This window comes from Corvus kubaryi, unplaced genomic scaffold (assembly GCF_017639235.1).
Source record: "Corvus kubaryi isolate FWS band 111438036 unplaced genomic scaffold, C.kubaryi_AGA036_p1.0 72, whole genome shotgun sequence".
Classification (NCBI taxonomy): domain Eukaryota; kingdom Metazoa; phylum Chordata; class Aves; order Passeriformes; family Corvidae; genus Corvus; species Corvus kubaryi.
In genome coordinates, this window is record NW_024582060.1 from 1,508,983 (window position 1) to 1,526,872 (window position 17,890).

General features: G+C 42.1%; 1 protein-coding gene across 22 annotated transcripts in view; it reads left to right on the top strand.

Annotated features, from left to right (window-relative positions):
- Window positions 1-17,890, top strand: part of CACNA1C (calcium voltage-gated channel subunit alpha1 C) — a 464,262-nt gene that overhangs the window by 259,168 nt on the left and 187,204 nt on the right. For all 22 annotated transcript variants that reach the window (XM_042050204.1, XM_042050205.1, XM_042050210.1 and 19 more), the window contains exons 4-5: window positions 7,699-7,838; window positions 14,747-14,886. In XM_042050204.1, the coding sequence (XP_041906138.1) occupies window positions 7,699-7,838; window positions 14,747-14,886 (280 nt within the window). The remainder of the gene's footprint in view (window positions 1-7,698; window positions 7,839-14,746; window positions 14,887-17,890) is intronic.

Genomic DNA, 17,890 nt, shown 5'->3' on the forward strand with positions numbered 1-17,890 from the left:
ACTCCATATTTAACACTAGCATGTTTTTTTTAAGATTAATAATGATTTTAAAAATTAATAAAATGGAGCACTGAAGTGCTTTGTGGGCTGCTAGACTCGTGTATTTCATTGCATACGTGATTGAGTGCAGACACCTGAGCGTGGTGAGCAGCCAACTTCTCACTTATTAGAGTCATTTTGGGAGGTGGATGAGACACATATGCCTCCTGATGATCTATTAGATACAGCTGTTGTGCTGGGGCTGCTCTGATTTAAATGGATGCTTCTGGTGCCCTGTTCTTGATCAGTGGTTGGTACATGGACAATTGATGGGGGTGTTTCTAATGGCTGTGTTAACCTTGGAAGAAGACACTGAAGTGCCTCACTGCCCCAAAAATACATAAAGGGAACTAGTAAAATCTTCTTCTAGGGGTGAATTTAATTCCTAGGCATGGTAAAAACACAACACCTTGCCACCTTTTAATTTCTATCCAGAGATCCTAAATGAGGCTCTCTCAGTCATAAACCTTATGCTTCCTTCCCTGATTTTGATTCTTCCTAGAAGGGTAATCTCTTATTGGTCTGATCAGAATATAAAGTGACAGTTCATTTCAGTTTAATCAGAGCAGTGGACCAAAACAAAAAAAAAATCAGGATACAACCCTCTTTGCCTCTTCAGAGCTGTTCGGTTTGGAATATTTGTTCATGGCCTGTTTGTATGGCTTCAGTTCTTGGTCATACCAAAGAAAATCTGAACCCATAAGGAACATATTCTCTGGATTTGACACATGTATAGGCAGGATCCTATTGTTCTATTTCAGTCAAAAAAAAAAAAAATTAATCTTGAGCAACAACACCCGAGAGATTTCTGTTGTTGCTAGACAAAGACAGTAAAGAAAAATCTTGTAAGTGTTAGACATTGTCTAATTGGCACCAGAGTTCAGATTTTAAGTTTGAATGGATGCATAATCCTTTATGTATATCCAGAAAGGTGCTTGACCAACTCTATTGTGAAGAATGAGGCATCCCAGTGGGAAGCATTAATGTACAATGGAAAGGAAATATGAAGTTTGTTAGATTATTCTGAGGACTAGAATTAAGAGTTATAAAACATGCATATAGAGCCTCAGAAAAAATATAAGCTGAATAGGGATTTTTGTAGGTTGTCTAGTTTAAATTCTATCTCCAAGCAGGACCATCTTCAAAATTAATCAAGCTGTTCAAAATCTTCTCTAGTATAAATATTTTAAAATAATAGTCCTCTTGTATCATTATCCAAATGTTATTGGCATGTCACCCCTTTCTGAAACGCAGGACTCCCAATAATTACATTATTCTGTATACCTGGGGCTTGGTTTTCCACCCTCTGTTAGTGAAAAGTGTAGGTGAAACGATGACAAATCAGAACAGCTGGGGCATTCATCATCTGCGTTCTGGTTTGGGTGAGTAGGAACTCGTGGCTGACTGGAAGGGAAGGTGTGTTTGTACAAGGTAACGAGCACAGGGGATTGACCCCCTCTACCTTGGCTCTGCGTCACAGCTGGACTCCGACACACAGCATAGTTCCACTAAACCTGTAAATAAATTCAGCTTGATCCTTGCCAAAGTGCTCTGAGAAAAATAAAGACCTTATAGACTAAATTCTGCGAAAGAGTTATGCATGAAGTATTCATTGATTTGCCAAGGGACCCCGGAGTACAGGGCATGTGTATGATGCCCATGATCATTTAAAACTATTTGTGTTCTCTCCTCTGTTCATTTCAGGGAAAGTTCTTTAAATACATCGTGGGCACCTTGTGAATTATAAAGTACTGAAGGCTGGCTTGCACTATATTCCTGTTTTATAATTCCTTCTTTCACATTAGTGAGAATTCCGTCTCTCATTTATCCTTCTTGTGCTGGACACCTGTAAAGAGAATCCCCCATTTACCAGGATTAAAAGTTGGTGTTTCTGCAGTGCTTGGTATGAATTGAACTCTGCTCATTTGAAAGCCTGACACTGTCTTTGGCTGGAGTGGAGAGCAGGCAGCGTTTGAATCATATTTGATCATATTTGGAATTTAAACTTCTCAGAAGCACTTCTGTTTACCAAAATGGTGTGTTAATCTTTAGTTCAGTGATAGTCACCCACTTTCTTCTTTGGGCTTGCTTTGTCAGGTAAAATTAGATAGTGTTCTTTTTGGGGAACATGTAGAAGAAGGGATGTTGTGTTTTAGGACCAGAAGTAACAGCAAATTGAGTTATGTTCAGCAGTATGACACCTTATCATCCCTTTCTCTCCATTAAATGGATATGACCTCTTTTTTTTGCAGTGACAGTAATTTTAGGGAGAAATGTAAAAAAAATTTCAAATATGTTCTTTCCTTTAAGTTTTATTCCCTCACATGCTTGCATATTTCCATGTGTGCCTAGCTGAAAATGTCTCCTGAGTAACTAAGTACACTCAGAAGTAACTCATTGTCAACAAACTTCTCTTAAATTCGTTATTGAATTGATCCTCTAAGTGCACACATGTGGCTCTTCCTCACCAAAGGTCAAAGTTATTCACGTTAGCAGTAGTCTCCAGGTTAGCCATGTGCATACAGCGAGGATATCCATACTCAGAAGTGATCATAACCCCTAATCCAAGAATCATGGAACCTCTTTTCATGGAGTCTCCGGGCCGTCTTTCCCAGCACTGCAGTTCAGTCTCCTTACTGAGTGCCAGAAAAGATTGTTTTCCCTACTAGGGAAAAGTCTGAGTGCTTCCACTTGGATTCATATCTTTCAGCGCCTATTTACGCAAACTTTGCCAAAACATCCTATATGACAGAGGCCCTTAAAATACTGCTGTTTTCCTTGGATATCTGGGTATTTGCATTACTGAAGAAATGTATTCTCTTATGTTTGAGGAAGCTTGAGGGAACAATAATGCAGACTCAGGTACAACTGGGGTCAAACAGGCAGCCCTATAAAGGTTCTAACTGCACAGCGCTTGTGACTCGTTACCTCAAACGTATAAACTGTAGTTTTTGAAACAGGGTTTGTAGCAAGCTGATCAGAGTGCAAGTAGAGAGAGACAGCAAAGTCTGAGGAAACATTTAGAGATTGAATTTTAGATTGTAAACTCTTTAGACTGGTGCATATGAAATGCAAGAACCTGATCATGATTTCATCTTTCTTGCAAAGAAAATGTTCTAACCAAGCAGTGCTGCTGGCTGGATGGAGTTTAGAGAGCTGGGATCAAGATATAGTGAATCATTCTGATGACCATTTCTCAGAAATAGCACTGGTCTACTTACTTTCTGACAGGAGAAAGGCCCTACAGTAATTTCCTCGGATTTCCTGTTTTCACGCTCCTTTTATGAACCCAAGATGACATTAGCCACAGTTTAAAAATTATAAACAAACCCAAACCTATGACTTCTTTGGACGACACATGGGATTAGAGAGGTTTCATACATAATACAGTAATCCTCTTTTGGTAATATATCTTAGAGCCTTAACAGTAAGTTAATGTTTGTTTCCTTGTTAAGAGTAAGATGATGTACAGCTTGTTTCTTGGCAGTGTTAGTGCTGGCTAATCTATCAGCTAGGGCAGCTGATGCTCATGTCCTATACCCACAAAAAAAAACCCAACACAAAATCAAGCAGGCGTAAAGCCAGCCCCAGACCATGTGTGCTCCAGGGACTGTCCCGCTTTCTAAAACTTTTATCCTTCCTCTTCTTCCACTCATATTTTGTTGGTGTTTTTTCTTTGGTTTTCAAAACATTTATGTCCCTGTTGTCCAAGCAGGAAGCTCCTGCTTTGTAATTCTACAGCCTGCAGTATGCTTCATGTCCCTCAGCCACATGATCGTAGTTCCCACTTCTAAGAGACAAATATAAAAATACTATTGCTTTTTTCTCACAGCTCCAAAGTTCCCTCTCTTTTGATGCTGTGGTTTGGATTAGTGTTTCAAGGGGCAATGCTGTTGCTATCTCCTTTCAGTCCCATAAAAGTAATGCTCAGCTGCCTCCCTTCCTGTCAGCAGGGAACTCTCTCAAAGAGAAATACCAGTATTTGTCTAGCTTGGTTTCTTCTGAAATTGTATCAAATTATGTTCTCAGAAGAGTTGGGATGATGGATGCTTTGCAGTGCTGTGTCCCTTGGGAGATTGAAACACTGGGCCCTGGTCTACCTGATCTGTGAGAGCAAAGCTTCAAATGAGCAGTCAGAAGTGCAGACGCCCATTTAGCAGAGGCAGATTCATTGTTCTGTGGCTGCTGAGGGTGAGAGACGGTCCTGTCACTTCTAACCTGAGGCAGGGAGTGGCTGAGTCACATCTCTGGGCTCACTGGGCAAGGTGGCATCAGAATTCAGACTGCAATCCACATTCCGGGGAACTCAGTTATGCCATGTCATTACTGAGTTATGCTGTGTTCATAGAGGCTCTTTAGTTTTATAGTGTAAGAAGAAAAGGGGACACAAATTATTTAGTAGGCTTTTCAAATTCTTCTTGAGTCTGTGCAGGAGTAGTTTTCTGAAATGGTCTTGGAGCAGCTGCACTGTTTCATCTCAGCAGTATATTTCCTTCAGTTTAAGACCCTGAAATCATTAAATTAAGTGCAGAGGATCATAAAATCTATCCTCTGCTCAAAATTCTGTGTCTTATGTTAATTTCAGAAGCTTTTATAGAATTTTATTTTTTATGGATCTTTCCACCTTAGCTGACTGTAAGGAATTTATTCAAACAGCTTGTAGTTGTGTATGTATATATGTATATATCAATGTGTAGGTGTACATACACGCGTGTGCAAAACTTTGGCACGTTATTACCTCAATGACATGGTTCAACAAGCAGCATTTATTACGATAACAAAAAGTGTCTGTAGTCCCATAGGCATCTTTGAAGACAGAAAAGGTATGAGGCTCCTAAACCCAGCCAAATGGAACACATTAGTTGTTGATATATTGTCCGCTCTGTGCAGCAGTAAATATTTTTAAAATAGTAATTAAAGAAAAAAAAAGGGGTTCCAGAATTTTCCCAAGTCTTTGCTTCCATGGACTTTTTTGCTTGCATTAGTAGAGGTATTTCAGGGAAACTCATGGAGTGGAAAGGCTGTGCTGGCCAGGCAGGCCTGCCCAGCGCTGTGGCTGTGCAGCACGGAGCCAGGCAGAGCTGGCAGCAGCGTTTGTCCCTGGATGCCAATGACAGTGTTTGCTGTTGAATTGCTGGGCATGGGATCAGCCTTAGGCCTTCCACTTCACCTGTTCTGCCCACCTGCTGCTAATGGGACCTGGAGCTGTTGAACAAGAGGGTGGGCTCCTCCACATCCCCTTGTAGAGACTGAGCTGCAGCTACTGAGAGAGGCTTTAGGGGAAGGCTGGTTTTAGGGCCTGGAACACTTTGTCATGAGCACGTGTGTGTTTATAGAGGGAGATGAACTGAGTGTGCAGGGCAGCCTCAAAGGCAGAATGAGGAGCAGTTTGGCCCTTTTTTGTGGGAGGGAAAGGGAGTCTGCCCTCAACTGTGGAAAGCCCCTGGCTGAAACAGGGATTGAGAAAGACTAATTATTGGGTTGGGCTGCCATGAGAGAAATCTTTGTTTCCATCCTCAGAGGTGTTCATTTGGCACTAATGAGGCCATGTCCATCTCAGGCACAGCACTCCCTACTCCCATCCTCAGTTCAGGGCAGGTTCTTCCCCCTCAGAGCCCATTTTTACCTTTCTTCAATCTCTACGCAGGCTTAACTTGTCCTTTCAGACGTGGGGCATTGCTCCATGAGGCAGAGCTTTCATGAGCTGTCTGTGTGGGGTTGTGCCTCGGGCCGTGTTGGCAGAGCCATGTGGCAGCACAAAGGTGCAGGGCAGTTGGGAAGACTGCATGGACTTCCTTCGAGGGCTCATTTTCCATATCTTTTGGGTTTTGTTTGAGAGATTTCACAATAGCTGGTCCTACTTTACAAATGTGTGTGTGGAGACGGATCATTTGGGTCTGTTTGCCTGTGACTTGTGTATTGGTACTCGTTCAGTTCTCAGCTGTAGCGGAAGGACAAGGGCCACTATGTCGGTCCCTTCTAGGAGCGTGCAGGCCATCATGGAGCTCCTTCCTGTGCCCAGGACCACGGTTGGACTCCTGGTTGCAAGCACTTACTGTTTGTAGAGCTGGGAACATAGTATTGTATGCTGTTGTTTCCTTTTCTGAGTTCAAGGGAAGGGAAATCCTTAGTGTGCTGCTGTGTCTCCATCTGGGACAATGACAGACAAATTCTCTGCTGTGGGTGTGTTCAAAAGCTTTACTACTGGATCAGATAACTGCAGAATGACACTTTTTCTTTTTTTAGGTGTTCCTTGTACTGAGCACTGGGGGATACTGCAGGCATCGGGAAAGCATTGTCTGAGGGAAGCCAGCAGTATTTTAAAGCACAAACATGTGCCTGCTACTGTCAGATGGAGTTTCTCAGCCATTTAAAATATCACGTTAATGTAAACATGCAGATGAACTGGCAATGGCTGGTTTTGATCTGCAGGCTTCTAGAGAGTTCTTAATTACCTGGAGCTGAATGGAAGATATTCAAATGGGCAGCTGTCAAATGATGGAATTAATATTTTTGTAATCCTGCTCATTTTACAGTGCTGTATAATATGAAAATGCCATACATGCATTCAGCTGGACAGAGGAACAGGGCAGTTGCAATTTGGAGCTGAAAAGAAAACGAGTGACCTGTCTGACTGCTGTGCTGGGTATCCTTTAAGATATGACAGGAATGCCTAGGACGTTTTAATTTGCATTTATCTCGGATTTGATTCCTTCAGTGAGAACTTTTAATAACTTTGTAGTTTAACCTTGTAGGGACTTGGTCTCCTTTTGCTGTCATCTAGTTTTCATGTACTTATCTCCCACTCAGCTTGCCACGCAGCACTTGTGTAGTGATTACCTAATGCTGCAGTTTCCCTCCCACTTAGGTGGAGATCCCTACCATTTCTGCAGTACTGCTATCCTTATTCCACACTTGGGGCTAAAAACCCCAAGGACAAGAGATGGTGAGCCTGTGCACTGACTCCAAAAGCCTGCTTGTTTGTCCTAAATCGGGCTGTACAGTAACTGGAAGTGCCTTTGTTTGGAGATGCTTAATTGCAGCCCGCATTTCACAGGGATATGTACAATTCTGACAGGATGACTAAAAGCCTCTAGCGTTAGTCAGCCTGATCTGTGAATCACTTATCACCAATATTCAGCCTACTTATTCCCCAGCAACAGAAAAGGGAATCCCAAAGAAGGCTCAGTTTGACGCATGCATTAGTCTCAGGTGGGCTCCTCTTATTTTTTCCCCATCTCTCTCCACAGCACTGCATGCAGCAACGTTTCCTCTCCAGAGGCAGATGCAGTTCATCCTGATGGCTGACAATATTTGCCCACGTGCGCTGCAGAGAGCTGAGGGCTGGGAAGTTCCTGTCGACCCTCTCCCCTCCTGCTTGGCACAGACCTGTGCAGGGGTCACTCCCTGCCAAGGCAAGGGCAGCAAATTTCAGAATGTAACTGAAATTTATTGCCATTTGTAGTGCCAGAGTGACTGGAGGCCATGCAAGAGTGAGGAGCAGAGCCCTCTGGGCAGCAAGCTGAGAGTGGGAGGTGTACCCAGGTGGCAGTCAGTGAGCTGGAGGCTGCAGGGCTGGACTAGGACAAAAGAAAACATCCTGCTCCATGATTTGTCACTCACTAACCTTTGTCTCTCTTGTTCTCTTATCTTCCCCAGGAACGAGTGGAATATCTCTTTCTCATAATTTTTACAGTGGAAGCATTTTTAAAAGTAATAGCATACGGACTTCTCTTTCACCCCAACGCTTACCTCCGCAATGGCTGGAATTTACTAGATTTTATAATTGTGGTAGTAGGGTGAGTACCAACAGTTTGTTTTTCAAGGCCCTGTCCACATGGGGATACTGGCAACCTTTGGGAGCACGAGGGTGGGTGAATACTTTATTATATATGGGTGATGTTAGACATTGCTGTCCCGTGTTCCTCCGACAAACACCGTTTTAAGGGCTTGCAGGGAAATTAAACTGCTCTTTGGGAACAGGGATAAAAAGAGAAAGCAATCCAAAGCTGTTGGATAAAGTCAATTGCCTGAATATGCTTAACTGCAAGAAAATGCATTTGGTTTTAAATCTGTATGAATATTAAAAAACAGTATCTAGGTAATCCCCTAATTAAGATTAAGAGTTTGATGACAGATAAATTCTGCCATCTTGTGAATATTTACTGATGTTTCTCATTCTGAAAGATGGAAAAAAGATTTAAATCCCAGGTCTTCCTACTTGAAAACAAAAGTAAGATCCTTCAGTTCTATTGCACTGCTCAGCTGGTGATTTCAACGCTTTTAATTTTTCCCCTTTTAATCTTTTAACCTTTTTAAAGACTAGTTTTACTATTGTAGGTCAAATTGCATCTTTGAGCTGCAACCTTTCTAATTCTCTTATTCCCCTCCATGTTTTTCAAGTTTGGCATTTAATTTATTTGAATAAAAGCAAAATAATACAGCTTCTTCTTTTTCTACCTGAGGGTAAGAGATAAGCAAGTGATTGAAATTGTGGTTGTTGAAGGGAAGAGGTGAAGGATAAACTACCACTGAAGACAAAGAGAACAAGTATTTCTTTGCCTGAATAATTTGTCCCATCCTCCCACTGCTCCATTGTTAGAGAATTTCTTCGCCCACAAAAACTTGTAGTCTTTTCACCTCTTTTACCAAGGAAACCCTGCATCAGCTCATAGGGAAAATGTCAAAGGGGACCCTCCTAGTCATCAAAACCCCCTCATAATTTCTGCCCCAAACCAATCCGCTTTCCTGACCATTTTTGTGGTGGCCCCAAAATATTTAATCAGCAAACTGCTGTGTGCTTCCCAATACCTCCCACTTCCCGTCACCATGGATAAAAGTGGGTGGAAGGAGAATTCCCAGTGAAGGGGAAGGAGAACAGGCTGAAGCCTATTCTTAGTCTCAAGACCTCTCTGCCTCCATGTGGACATAAAGCTTCTCCTTACTGCAGTGTCCACTCTGCTTCTCCTTTGTTCCTACCCACAGAGGATCCCACAGCATATCAGTACCTGAAAATTGGAAAATCCCCACCCCCTCCCCTGGTATTGATGTCCAATTCCATCGTTGGTTCTGCCTTTGAATGCCCTCAGATATCTCACCTGTTTGGAAATTGCTGCCTAAGTTGAAGAAACATTGAAGAACAAAACTCCCGTCAATGTGATTATTCCCTTTTCATTTTTATGAGAAAGAGGCATTTTAAAGAGAGGACACATTACCTCCCTCTTTTCCATTGGACTGTGAGAGAGCAGCATTATATCTCGTTTAAGTACAGTCCTTTTCAATTTTCCTACTAGGGCAGTTAATCAGCAAGACGATATTCAGGCTGAAATTAATTCCCTTGCCAATGACAGAAACTGCAGCTCTCCGCTCTTCTATCTGCTTTTGCCTCCAGCAGCTCTTAGTCACTAGATGGGGAACAAAAAATGTAACTGGGGAAGGATTGCATGAGTATAATAAACATGGCCAAGACCCCAAGGTCTCTGTTGAATAGTAACAATCTCAAGTGACAGATCCACTTCAAGGCCGGATGGGTTCCTTTGATGTTTATCTGTTTAAACTCACTCGTACAGTACCACAGCCAAGGCTGGTGCTCTGCTTTTCCTCTCCACAACCCCTCTGCAAAATCTACGTGGTGATACCATCTGTTCCTCTCCTGCCCTGTCCTCTTTTCCTAGGGGCTGTCTGAAATCCCTCAGTGACATTATGTTTAAACTTCAGTGTATTTGAATATTTTGCCAGGCAGGAAGCCCCATGGAAAAGATTTAACATAGATTTTGAAGAGAAAGAGGAAGGAGGAAGAAAGCAAGTGCTGATAACATTTCCCTGTGGTGCCTTTCTCTGCCTGTCAATGGAGCTATTGGGGAAAGCTGAGTAATTTGAACACAGCTGTAGCACCGGGCAGAGGGATCTGTTTGGTGTGTGGGGCAAAGGATGGTACAACTGTTGTAGTTGCCATTTGTGTTTGCTCTGCCTTACCAATCATCTTCATTTTCAATGGTGAATGCCTTTGCTACAGAACATAGGCCGGGTGGGAAGCACTTCTTCAAGTGCTGTTGGAAGTTAAAGGAGCAAAACAAAGAAAAGGTTTAGATCTTTCAAATCCACCTACACCCAGCTCACCACATATAAATTTCAAGAGCTAATAGGGCATCTGTCTTTCTTTACCTTAAAATGAACTAATCGGTAGAGTAAGAGAAAAATGGACACATGTAGGACCGGGTATAAATTTTAGAAGGGAGTCACAGTTCCTGTAAAAAATGTTCCTAACAGTGTGCCTGTATAATCTCCCCTGCCTTCTGAAGATAGGTCCCCTGGTATCCAAAGGGATTTTAAGAGTCAGTGATTCTAACAAGGCCACAGGAATATGCAACAGCAGCAGAGGGAAGCACTGAACACAACTGCTAGGTTTTCTGGCAAAAGGATGCGCTTTAGACCTGTAGGTTTGCAGCAGCTTGTCATTCTTGAAGTGTGGGAGACCAGCTTATTCATCAGCTATATCTTTTAGAACTTGATTCTGGCTTCTCTTTGAATAGTCTCTGACCTTGCCATAGCAGCACTTTAAATGCTGCTTCAAAGAACGTTTGTGTGAGGGTAGCAATCAGAGGCTCTACCAACATTATTAGTTAAGAGTAGAGACCAGACCCCTAAACTGCTCCATGAGGCACAGCCCACAAACACTAATGGTTAGCCAAATTGTCTCCCACTTCCTTCATTTTTGCTGTTCCTCTTTAGGAAAACACCAAAACTTTCAGGAATCACAGTGACATCCCTTAATGTTAGGAAATTTCTCTTGAGAGAAGACCAGCTTGACAATACTGTGATAGAAGAGTATCTGTCTTTCCTGGTAGTGCTGTGGCTTGTCTGCCAAGCACAGTCATTCTCCAAGGACCTGTAACTTCTGCCAGAAAAAAGGGTGGTGTAATTTGAAAGGCAGTATTATAGTCTTACTTGGGAAGGTAAGCAGTGAAGATATTTGGACAAGATCTGAAGTCAGAGCAGGCTGAAAAATGTGGTGACAGTTTATGTCTTTCTGAAGACCTGTGGGGAGTTTCTAGGGGGCAGATCCAAACATTTTCACACTCACAAGTCACAGGTGAAATGTAAAACACTGTGAAAAAACCCTTTGTATTTTACTTTTTTTTTATACCTAAGAGGATTTTTTCAGCTATGTTTTTCTGCTGATTTTTGGCCTTAGAAATACCAAGCCCTCTGTTTTTCTTTTGTATTTTGGAGGCCCTTGACAAGTTCTTCTTTTTATGCTATAAAAATCACGGTGTACTCCCCACAGAGAAAGAGATGAAGAGCAGGTTACAGCCTTATCATGCTGCTGTTGGGGTCACCTAGCAAAGTAAAAACCCTTTTGATATTTCAAATATCTAAAGGGAAATAGAAAAATATAAGAAAGAAAAACAGAACGAAGCTAGCTTCATACATCACAGGTAGCTGTAAAAAACCCCAAACAAACCATGGAGCATGTCCATACATGTGTGTGATAAAAATTTGGTTTTCTGCTCTTATAGTTCATGTCTGTCAGATGAATTTAGTTAAGGTGTAGTCATGTCACAAGCAAAATTCAGAAATTGAGGTGATGCAATTGTGCTTCATCAGTGGGAAGTATGATATCCAAATAAAAATGGGCCATGATTTTAGGCTGGCAGAAAGTAGTTAGGTGGAAGGAAATAAGGTTGATGTCTGGTTTTTGTGGGGGTTTTTTAATGGCAAGATTTTTAGTTGCTGCAAGAGATTATCTCTCTTGCATTTTTTGTGCCATCAAACTTTGATTTCTTTGTCAGCACAGTGTTCTCTCACCCTGTGCTTGGAGCATGCAAACTCACCTACTGAGAAAGAACTGTACCTCGCTCCACCACACCTACTGAAAACTTTCCCAAAAGGTTTTCATCAAAGAGCAGAATTTCCTATACAGATGTAAGACAGAAGGCTCTGGCTTCATCTGTTGTATCAGTAGTTTAACGTCCCTCTGGCTGGTTTAGTCTCAGAAAACATATTATCTGCAAAAACTAAGAGCATTTTGTAGCTGTACATCATGGATATGTGCCCATGCCCTGATTGAGGGAGGTGGTGAGGACAAAGAAGAAGAATTGACGAGATGTACTATAAATTTGAAGAGCAGAGCAGAGATTCAGTAGGCCACACTGGGCACAGTCTGGCCTACTGAAGGCAAAGAGAGTGAAATAAATGAGAGAAATAAGAAGTTGTAATGCATTGGTAAAAAGCAGGATTAGTACAGGGGAGATATTAAGCATGGAGTAAATGCATTAAAGTAGGATTAGCAGGAGTAATGGGATTCGAGTTTAAATGTAGGTTTTTAAATGAGGAGCAGCAGGAATTACTGCAAATTATTCCTGAGGTGCTGTAGGCAGGTGACTGGGGGTACCTCAAAAGAGCACATTTAGCACGTCAGTGCTGCAGCACACAAATAAGGCCAACTGGCCTGCAGTGGAGCTGCACTGGTCCAGGAAGGCAGGCTCTATCTCCAGAGGAGTGAGCTATCCTATGGGTGAGTTTCTGCCCCTCCTGAACTAATTTAGGACATTGCTTGGGCAGCAGAATTCTAGAGCAGTCTGGTTTGGTCACTGTACAAGTGGCAGCAGAAACAGCCTTGGTGCCCAATGCCAGGAGCTGCTCTTTGGTAAAAGAGGGGGCCAGTGCAAATGGGGATCAGGAAAATGGGCCCTCAGTTTTGTACAATTGCTGACTCAGTGTTCCTTGAGATTCCTAGTCTGGAGCTGAAAAACAGTATTAGAAGCCTTCTTGCAGTAAATTCTTTTTCCTTCAGAGGATCCCAGGAGACTGGGACTGTTGTATAGGTATGTCACTCATCACCGATTATGGGAATTCTGTGGACTGGGAAGATAGAAATGTTTGAATGTGAAACAGAGCACATTGCTAGAGCTTAATCAGTTGCTTAGTGAAAATACATTAGGCCAAATTTGACCTACAGTGTTTCTATTATGAAGACCATCAGATAATTGCAACTGTATAATTTGTGTACACAGCTCAAGAAATACATAGATTCCAATAATTCACGTTCTTTGCCTCAACCCTTGTTTGTCTCTCTCTGTGATATCCATAGTCAATGCAGTATTTCTCATGGGCTCTGTTTTTGTCTTCTCTGCATCCTGCTTCTCAGTCTGCAACACCGACAAACTCAGCATCCAACCTCCCCACACACAGTTTTTCCCACGCTCGTTACCTAGTTGTTAAATCTTTCTGTGGTGCTTGAAGTTGAGGCTTTGAATAGATCCAGTTAGGAGTTCCTCAGTCACATCTGACAAGTTTTATAAGACTCCTAATATGGATTTTAAAAAAATTTAAAAAAAAAAAACCTGCTTAAGAAAGGAATTTCGCATTTGCAGTCCCCTAATCTGCATTTTTGTGTGGATGTAGTGCTGGGGGAAATGCGTTGATTTAGATGCTTCAGTAAATGAATCGTCCTTTTCCTATCCAGGGCAAGCTCCCTGTGTTTGTGGCCCTGTCCCTAAGATTTATCTGCAGGCTGCAGGCATTGCAGCTCCTTGTTAAGCCACCAGCCAGCTCAGCTTCTGCTTGATCCATGGTCTGGGGGCTCTCTGTGGAATGTGCCAGTCGGGATAAGGGTGAGATCCTGACAGGGGCACCGCAGGAGAAACCACTGCTGTACCCAGGCTGCCCCATCCAGTCTGGTTCTTGCATCCCAGGAAGTTTCTTTCAAGTTGTCTGTGGTACCTCCATGGCACCCTATGGGCCAAGGGGTCTCTGCCTCTCCCAGACTAGCCTTTTTTACAGAGAGCCAAACATCCATTTAGGCTGGAACAGCTTTTAACCTCTACTGAATTTGGCCGGGTTCAAGCTGAGGATTTCAAGGCTGAAAGCAATATCATTAGCAAATTCATGAGGAATCCGTCCTCCCCCAAACGTACTAATGTTTTACCAGAAAAATGGAAGCTGCTTCCTGAAAGCTAATTTATTAAATCAAGTTCTTATTAACAGATAGGGTGAGCCTTCAGGTATTTTACAAAAGAACATTGTCTTTTCTTCCTTGCTCTGCTTTTTAAATGCATTCTGAGTGAGACATCTTCTCCTTAAAGCAACTACTCCTATTAGCCAAGATAAAACATAAAGGCTGGTATAAAAAAACATTCTAATAATAGGACTCCTACAGTTTTGCACTTTCCTTAGCCAGTGCATCAGGGGATTTACAAATGGATCCACAAGCACGCAGTGTGAGCATAGTCCTTTATCTAAAACTGGCCCTTGATGGGTCCTCGAGTTTGCACCAAGTTCTACCTGCAGTGACATTGGTGAATCTTAATTCTTTGTAAAATGGGTGGCAGATAATTAATGATTGGCTTAATTAAGGGTGGTGATTTTCTCCCCCAAGGTGGATAATTGGTTAATAAAGAGAGCAAAGTGTTGGTAGCCCATAGCTGGCTGCAAGGAGCCATGGAGGATCATGAAGGAGGAGCATGTCATGTTTATGTCTGCTCCAGAAACAAGTGTTTTGCAAATGGTATAGACATCACCAATAGGCTGTTGCATATGGGAAGAGTCTGTGTCTCCTGCACCATATGTGAATGTTGAGAGAGAGGTGTGACACTCTTCACAGGTCTGTGAGATAGTCTGGGTGATATGATGGTGACGATCTCTGTTCCTGTTTAGCCCAAGCCTTGCTGTCTGCCTACAGATTGTTTCCTCTTTCTTTTTGCAGGCTTTTTAGTGCAATTTTAGAACAAGCAACCAAAGCAGATGGGGGGAATTCAATAGGAGGAAAAGGTGCCGGATTCGATGTTAAAGCACTGCGGGCTTTCCGAGTATTACGTCCACTACGGCTGGTGTCTGGGGTTCCCAGTAAGTAATGCCATTGCTCTCCCTTTGAGTATGTCTGTGGTGTGGCATGGGGCAGGGGTAATTTGTGTAACAATTTTGAAGACAGAGCGTGATGCAGGTTATTTTTGGTGTGTGGGGGAAGACTTTTTCCAAATGTATGTGTTCGTGATAAATGTGATATTAATCAAAGGATGACCAAAGCAGAGCTGAAGAGAATGGAAATCTCATGGTATGTCTGTCTGATTGTGCAACCTTTTTAAACAACGAAAGGGGAAGATCCAGGATTTTTGTGATTTCAAGCATAAAATCCTTTAAAGGTTTGTGAAATCATAGGGAAGTTTTGGTATTACAAATTCTTGACTTTGATGGAAATTCTGTATGCTTATGTGTGTTGGTTTTGGAGGGAGAGGAACTTTTTCATTAAAAATGCATTTTCTTCTTTGCATGTGATGTTCACATCAGGAGCACTGGGAACAATTTAGAAGCAACAGAATACAGGGCAATGACACACTCACGTTCTCTGTTAGCTCGATTTGCTTAAATTATTTGTAATGCCTCTGAGCAAGTCCTCAAGCAGCCTTTGATAGTCTTTTAACCATTTTCTTATTTACAATGAAGCTATGAGTAACTAAGTCTGGTAGTTCCATTGTGGAGGTGGAACATGGACATGACAATGTGAGAAGATTATACCATTTGGCTTGAGAGCTTGTTATGGATGGGACCTGTTTACCTTCTGGAGACAGAGGTGGTTGAAAACTGTCACTGCTTTCCACGTTTATAGCAAAGAGAGATGTAGTAAGCACAAAAGGAGTTAATCTTCTCCAGAATAGCTCTAGGGGGCACTTTGTTTATTTTTATTTGAGGATCTTGCTAGGCTGGTGTCTTAGAGTACTTCTATCTTAGTCATTCAAAACCCTTGAGTGGAGTTGCCATAAACTCTGTGGCATCAGTTGTTCTGACACAGACTGAGCTTAGCTGTGTGCTTGGTGCTCCTGGAGGACCCGAGGAAGCTGAGGGAACCAAGTCTGACACAGTTCATATCCGTATCCATATACAATCTCAATCCCAGTGTAGACTATCTAACAGTCCGTTTGTGAGTTTTCTCATCAAGGGAAGTATTTAATTTGTACCAGAAGAAAGACAGGGAGCCTGGTGCAGCCTAACAAATATTTGGTCTGGGCAACAAAATGCTAGTGCAGTGTGAAGCAAGCAAACCATCAACTTCACCTGACAGATACCCTCTGTTAATCCTTCTGCTTCTGACTAGGGACATATTTGTTAAACCAGGCTTCTTGGGGGCTGGCGTGGCTTTAAAAAGCCTACTGAGATCTGTAGCTAATACAGCCTCAATCTTGACTGGGCACTTTTTAATTGTACAAATGCCTGTTGATTAGCCTAGAATAGATGTTATCACATCCATATGTATTAGAGCATAACTCTTCTCATGAGGCCTTTTAGATAAGATTGCCTGAGCTAACCATAAATAGCACATTACAGGATTACATTCTTACGTAAGTTTAGTGCAGAGGTTTAGAAGTCAAGTCTCAGGTCCCATTCAAGTTCTGTCCCTGAGGCACCATAAGCACCAGTGGGTGAGTTACCAATATTGCACTTGCAGTGTTTTGCCATCTCTAAAGAAATGCTTTTTGCTTCCTTGCCCTTCCAAAATGCACAAGACTTTTCCCCTGTAAGGAAGAAAACCTGCACAGATTTGTCCTAAAATTACATGAATGTAACATACGCTGCAATTCCTTCTCACTTAACAGACTCTGTATGGAAGCAGCATCTCTTTAGTAAGGGGGATCCTCTGGGTCACTGGCAGCCGCCTTCTGCATGGAAATTCCAACATCTGCTGCTTGGCTTGAGGTCCAGATCTAACTGCCACTACTTGGAAAAAAGCGTGTAAAGCACAATGATTCCTATAAAACAAATTTGTGAAACACATGGTGAATTTTTACATGCAAATCTTAAATTCATTAGGATTGGTCTTGGGAAATAGGTTGTCTGAGGTGGAGAGGTTGGCTTGCAGCATGGAATAATTTTTTCTGAGTCACAAGCAGTTTACGTGAGTTTTTTTCTCTCTGGCTCAATCCATAGGAAATAATCCAATTTAAGAGGGACATGTTTTGTATTCAGGTTCATGCGTTTAAAGACTTGTCTTAGCATATAGAGAGTTTCCACATAAGTTTGATTTGAGGTGGGGGAAAGACATATTAGTTGCCCTCTGAAGTAAACCACTGGTGTCTGTCTTTTGTGGATCAAGAGCTGGAAACAAAAGTTCAAGATTTAACACTTCCAGAAGTGGCTTCTAATTATTTATGTCTCCTCTTGGCTACCAGTGCTAGACATTTAGGTCAACACGACAATCTAACAGCTTCAGATAGATGGACAGGGGATGTTAAGAACTCACAATCCCTTTTTTCCAAGTCCCATGCATGCTTAATTCCTGGGACTTGGCTGTCTCTTGCCAATAAATGTCTCAACCAAGAAATGGGGGACTGTCCAGTGCAATAAATGGTTCATGTGCAAGCAAAGCTGGTTCACCCACGGGCAGACAAGCAAAAAGGTACCTTTGACAATCTTTGTTAGGCTCAAACTGTCCAAGGCCCCAGATTACGTTAGCACCTCCTAAAATCAAAAGGGTTTGAGATCATGAATTCAACAAAGCCTGAAGACTACATCTGGATGATGGTTGTGGGCATATCAATATTTCATAATCTTTAAGAGAACAGATGACACTTTTATGCTTTGTGGTTGTATGAACATTCACAAGACCCCTTGTCATAAGGAAGAAAACAGACATTTTGTTCAAAAGATAAGACAGACATTTTTTATCCATGTCACAAAAAGCAACTGTGCCATCGCGGGAGAAGGCTTCAAAGGCACTGAACTGAATGTCTTTGGGTTCCCAGTACAACTTCAAAAAATAGCGTTAAGTATTTACACATTTCCAAGAAATTCAATTGGGTTTGGTATGAGGGTTTTTTTGTGCATTAGATTTTGTTTTAAAGTAGTTTGAGTTCTT